This window comes from Phoenix dactylifera, chromosome 6 (assembly GCF_009389715.1).
Source record: "Phoenix dactylifera cultivar Barhee BC4 chromosome 6, palm_55x_up_171113_PBpolish2nd_filt_p, whole genome shotgun sequence".
NCBI lineage: Eukaryota > Viridiplantae > Streptophyta > Magnoliopsida > Arecales > Arecaceae > Phoenix > Phoenix dactylifera.
This window is the reverse complement of record NC_052397.1, coordinates 10,171,225-10,177,094: the sequence shown is the minus strand read 5'-3', so window position 1 is coordinate 10,177,094 and position 5,870 is coordinate 10,171,225. Positions and strand designations below refer to the sequence as shown.

General features: G+C 36.7%; 1 protein-coding gene across 6 annotated transcripts in view; it reads left to right on the top strand.

Annotated features, from left to right (window-relative positions):
• LOC103696526 overlaps positions 1–5,870 on the top strand; it is a 39,290-nt gene extending 33,420 nt beyond the window's left edge. For 2 of the 6 annotated variants that reach the window (XM_026800931.2, XM_017840466.3), the window contains 4 exons: positions 2,232–2,291; positions 3,842–4,231; positions 4,310–5,171; positions 5,278–5,870. In XM_026800931.2, the coding sequence (XP_026656732.2) occupies positions 2,232–2,291; positions 3,842–4,231; positions 4,310–4,477 (618 nt within the window). In that variant the 3' untranslated portion in view covers positions 4,478–5,171; positions 5,278–5,870. Of the gene's footprint in view, positions 1–2,231; positions 2,292–3,841; positions 4,232–4,309; positions 5,172–5,277 lie in introns of those variants that run through there. The other 4 variants (XM_039127377.1, XM_026800928.2, XM_026800929.2 and 1 more) reach the window with 4 other exon arrangements.

Sequence of the window (5,870 nt, the reverse complement as noted above, 5' to 3'; positions counted from 1 at the left end):
GCATAATATCTCATTTAAGATGGGATTTGGTCAAGTCTCTAGGGTTTAGGCCCTTTTCTGACCAGAAGCACTCAATGCCTCAAACTAGGCCCTGCCACTCCTTATGTTCAGATTAACACTGTTGGGATGCAATGGAGAGAAGTGAGAAGAAGAGAATAAGGAGGAGAGATAATAAAACAATTTGACACTCTCTAGTTCCAATGCACGAGAGAGAAGAAAATTTATTTGGACTGCTCGGTCTTGGGGCAAGAAAAACTCAACTCAACTAAGCCTTGATCCCAAACTAGTTGGGGTTGGCTACATGAGTCCTTTTCCACCATTCTGCTCGGTTTTGGGGCAAGTTTTCTTTTCTCTCCAAATCTGTCCACTTTTGGAGAGAAAAATTGTGGATTTGCAGAGAACTGATTTCTCTATGTTCCTTTTTTTCAAAACAAATGAGAGCAATTCGATTTCTCTTTTTTCTCTTTGCCCATTTGTTTTAACTGAAACAGGGTGCCAGGAAAAAAGAAACAAAAAATTTGAGAGAGTGATGGTAGAAATGAACAGCAAGTTATCCTTTTTCTTACCACTTCTCTCTCATTTCTTGGATTTAGCTTTTTCCCCCTTTCTTCCTTCCATCTTCATTGGCTAAAAAATTTAGGCTAGGAATTATTTTTTTTCTGTTTACGTTTTCTCTTTCCTTTGTGGGCAATGCTTGAGATATGAGCTTTCCTTTTTTGGGGGCAAGATGTTTGATCTGCTAGGCCAGCCATGTCGATGGCTTGTCATAGGCATTCGAGCTGTGATGTCATATCCCCATGGGACATGACTAAAAACCTTGTTTTGCTGTGTCTGGTTAATATTGGTAATGGTTTTAAACATGAGATTATATGCTTAATGTTTCAGATTCTATCGATAATAATCATGACAGTCAATTTATTTATTAGTTATAAGTCCGCATCGCTTTATTGGTTTGATGACCTCATTTTCCTGGATCAGTGCTTTTTTATGAGATTGTACCAAGTTTCTTGCTTAAACCAACTGATTTAGGCAGCCTATCTAACAATTTCGAAGTATTACCAATTTTCTCATCGACTTATACAGATTAGGAAGCTTTAAGGAATGTTGGTGTCTTGGGTTTGGATGGTAGCAACGCTGTTAATTGGGCCCAAATGGAAAATTCTGCATGTGCTCAACTAGTGTAGTACTTATTATTTGAGAAGAAATGAGTTCAGACATATTTGAGCTGCAATAATCGAAAATTCTTTTTTTATGCCTTGAGTACCAAAGTGTTGTAAAGAGAGCATCATATTGAGAAACCTAAAATCAAATTTTTCAAGTAGCAGTGGTGGCGATTAGTATGTCTATTTTGTATATATTGGTTTATTGTTGTGGTTGAAATGCAAAATTGAAAGTTGAAAACAAAAGAATGACTTAATTGGAGGTTAACATGGAGAATAAGGTATTACTAAACATAGACATGCATGTTGAAACACACAAATAGAGACAGAAACACAAGGAATCATACACACAGAGAGAGAGAGAGAGAGAGAGAGCGAGCAAACAGTTCTATCAATGGGATTTGAGCTTAAATCATATTCATACTAATGGAGGTGGGCCATCTGAATTTGGAATTTGTAACTGTAATCAATAATCTAGTTAATCTAAAAATAGTCAATTATTGGGAGATTCTTTGCATGCATCTAGTTGTTATATAATGGATCGATATTGATGTCGGGATATGTTTTATGGTTTATAAGAACCAGACTTACTGTACTGTTGGTGCATTTATTTAGGATATGTTAATTATGGTCCCCATTTGAATTTTTGACTTATATGTTGTGTCCTGCCACCTTAAATTTACTTAATACTGCTCATATTGTATCCAATAGTGTTTTACTTGTCAGGATTTTGAGCTTAACTCCAATTTTGTTTGACGACTTATTAGATCATTTGAGTTAACCATTCTAGTCTACATTTCATTTGTTTATTTCTAGTCCCCATGGTTTACCTTTTACTTGTCATCCAAGCCCTTGCTAATTATGTAAATAAAAACCAGCAGGTGTCATTGCATCTGAACTTGTTCAATTATTGAGGTCCCCTTAGAAACAACAAAGTAGTGATTGAGACTGAAATAATATATGTTCTGAAGTTTTATCTGATATAATGTTTACTGTTTTTTATTGAGAGCCTTTCATGCTTGCTGATAACAAAAGCGCAATTGATTCCACTAATCAAGGTCCTTACGGCAGGTTGAATTAGAGAAACTGCGTCTTCTTTGTGAGCGAATTATCAAAAGGGAAAAGCTAAAGGTAATTAATTCCTTTAGTGATATTCATGTATATTATTGAACAATACTGTATATTGATTCCTTTGATTATTAATGAATATCAAATATTCATGTCATTTTTTGGGCTGCTTGAGTTCTATTTGAAATGTATGCAGTTTAATGTAACATCTGCACAACACACGTTGCCTTCTACTTTCTCATAAGCTTTGCACAAACTGCAGCTTTAAACCACTGTAATGTAATATCTGTATGATGATATACATGTCTCGTTATCTTTTGTTAGAATGATGTCTTGAATGTTCATCAATTGCACATCTATTTTTATTTCATAATCTAAACTTATGGTTATTGCTGAACAGTTAGATCCACTTGAAATTTAAATTCAAACTCTATAAAATGTTTGAGTTGAGATTCAATTTTGGATATGTTAACATATCCAGTTTCAGTTTGGGTCCTAGTTTTCTTTTTGAATTTGTTCTCTACTTTCAGATATTTAGTCTAGATCCAATTAGTAATTCATGCTGCATATCTGTAAGACCATGCCTATTTTCTTTTAAAATGTTCATCCCTAAATTTTTGAATTTCTAGCACAAACATTGCTCTCAGTATCTTGTTGGAACTATCAAGTTTTTAGTGGAACAGTTTACACTATTAGTTGCTGATTCCTGTTGTTTTTTATAGAATTTCAGATACTATAGAATTAAGTACCCAACAAAATCAGATAATAAGTTGTTGTAAAGATACCATTTGAAGCAATTTTTCAGCATAGAAGATTATCAAACAAAAATATTACATTTTTCTGTTAAAATCTGGATATGCGGCAGGCATATTACATGATTCTCCAAGATTGATAGACAACCAACCGTTTCATGCATGCTATACTCTCAGGCGAGTCAGATAAATGCATCATACTAGGCAGATCTAGGCAGACATGTCCAATGATTTGGTCATGTTGGTTGAGCATTAACTCCAAAGTAGACTTCCATTTGCAATGAGTTGGCAAATTCAGATATTGGTGCATGCTAGATCGGAAACGGGCTTCTATGTCTGGTCTAGCTGCTTACTGGCCTTAGACTGAATTTGCCAACGAGTCAACATGGAACCACTATATAGGAATGATGGACAAGGATCTGATCCTTTTTGGCCAAACTGTAAAGAAATTGACCTATCGACTTGAACTTCTCGCAAATAGGAAATAGTGGCTCCCTTTCTCCACTCTCTTTTGGCCAACCCCTCTTTGTTTTTACCCTCAGACTTGTTTATGCCAGTTCCTAACATTGTTAGGTGGCATTCGAGATATGGTGCTGTATTTTAACTCTGTGACCCATGTTTTGATATATGATATTAATTTGTAAATACATATTTGAGTTCATTTTACTAAAACTATTTGTATGATCCGAACTAATATTCATCATGATGGATTTTCATTTCTAACATTACTGTTCGAAAAGTGGAAAGCATACGTCAGCATGATGTTTTATTCTCTCTTCCATATATACCAGCTATTTCATGGACATAAACCTATAGCAGTTTGTGATGCATATTCCTTGTTAACTTTTAAAATATGGGCAGAGAGACTTGGTTCTTTGTTCGCATGACATACTTGCTTCAAGAAGGGATTATGTTGCTTTCTCGGTCCTTGTACGGAGTTCTTTCTTCCCTCCTGGGGCCAGTTCAGAATCTGCCACCACTTCTATAAATAATAAATCTTACAGTGGAACAATCCAAAGGTCTGATGATGTCACAGTGGATAGTACTGTTTCTGGCAAGCGTTCAATTAGGCGCTCCTTGCATAGTAGGGCTACTGATCGAAGCACTGAAGACAGCTCCACTTCTCAACCATCAACAAAGCGGAAATTAGCTGATAGGGCATCTTATGCTGGCAAGAAACTACCAAATAGGTCTGTATCCATTGCCTTCTGCAATTCAGAAGATGGAGAAAAAAACTCTAAGACTAGAAAGGTATTTGAATCTCTTCAAGGATGCAAATTATACATCTTGAGTGTGATGCTGACTCATGTGGCCATACTTCTTTTGCAGCACAAGGAAACCTTCCAGAAGGAGATTATGATGACTTCTGACCAAGCATCAATGCAAAATCAACGGCTTCCTAAAGGTTTTGCTTATGTTCCCGTCGGTTGTCTTTCCAAAGAGAAGCCGCTTGCCCATGATTCGGAGTCTCGTGAACCACGAGAACCTGGTGGGTAGGACCTAAGAAGAGCCTGTTGGTGTTTGTTCTAACTGTTAAGGCCATCACTATCCCTGATGTATAATTACAAAAGGGAATTGACCCTTGGTTGACGATGTACTGCTGCCAGTGGAAAAGAGATAGTAGTCAGTCAAAGGGATAGAGGCTGGCCAATGTACCTATACAAGAGATGGTGCCGTGATTCGGAAAGTTCTGATTACCAACTTTGTATATCAATCTGAGAGCAACTGTACAAAGGGTTAGAGTGAGTTTCCATTAATGTATCATGTGGCTTCCATCACTTGACTGGTTGCCATCCTTTGGCTGCACAGTTGAAGGGATGGAAGATTGGCTCTTTCCTTGCAGCTGTATATGAGGAATATAGGAATCAATCAGGTTGCAGATTTTGTAAAAATATTTTGTATATTCTTACCATGGCATCTATCCATACTTAGGTCTGAGCTAATTTTAGGACAACTAGGCTGATTTTTTTTGACATGGTTTCTGTTACAGTATCTCAGATATTGCAATGAAATGATTGGAATTCAGATATTGCACAGTTGATATCAAATTCAGCAATTGTTAATGGTCATGGCCGCCAAAGTTCACAATCCTCGGCTGTTGCCACAAAAGTTTGTTGTTTGTGTTGCACAATATTTCTTAACTAAGGGGTTACTAGGTTGTGATACTTGGTTCCCTCAACACTACTGAAAGGTAAATTCTTGGTTTTATTTTTTAAATTCTCATATGCTTTTGTTATGATGCTTCCTGGAAAACTGTTCTGATTGTGTCATTTGCATGTGGGTTGGCTTTCTGGCAGGTAGCTGTCTAGGGCTTGGCTCAAGAGTATATTTGTGATGAATTGCTTCAGATCTATGTATGTTCTTGATCAAGTACTGGTGCACATTTGCAGTTGATAATACCTTTGCTGTAATTGCAGGAATGGTCTAGCCGGATACTAATTGAAGAGATTAGGTCATGGGAAATTTAAACAAGCAAAGGTGTGGACAGCTTACAATTCTATCCTACTTTGCTTTCACAGTGCATCTCTTCTTGAAAATCTCGTCTTCAGATGATTTAAAATTCAGTGGGCTTTCTTAGCTATAAAAGGCGATGTGATGGGAAAATGCATCAACCCTGATTGAACTAGTCTTGCAGCGGTTCATGGTATCTGCTTTGTAAATTGAACGGCTATGATTGGCATTAGTCTATTATTTAGTCCTGCTTAGTTCCTCGCATTGTAATATTTGTCATCTTTGTTAACGTACAGTGTTAAATGTGGGCTGGCTTAGCTGGCAGCATGGGAATGGTAACGCTCTGATATTTGGGAGGTTTTAGCAGAATACTCTTTCACCCCTCCCACCATTGAGTTTAATGGAATTTTATGAGTCATTTGAAGGTTTTGTAGTTATA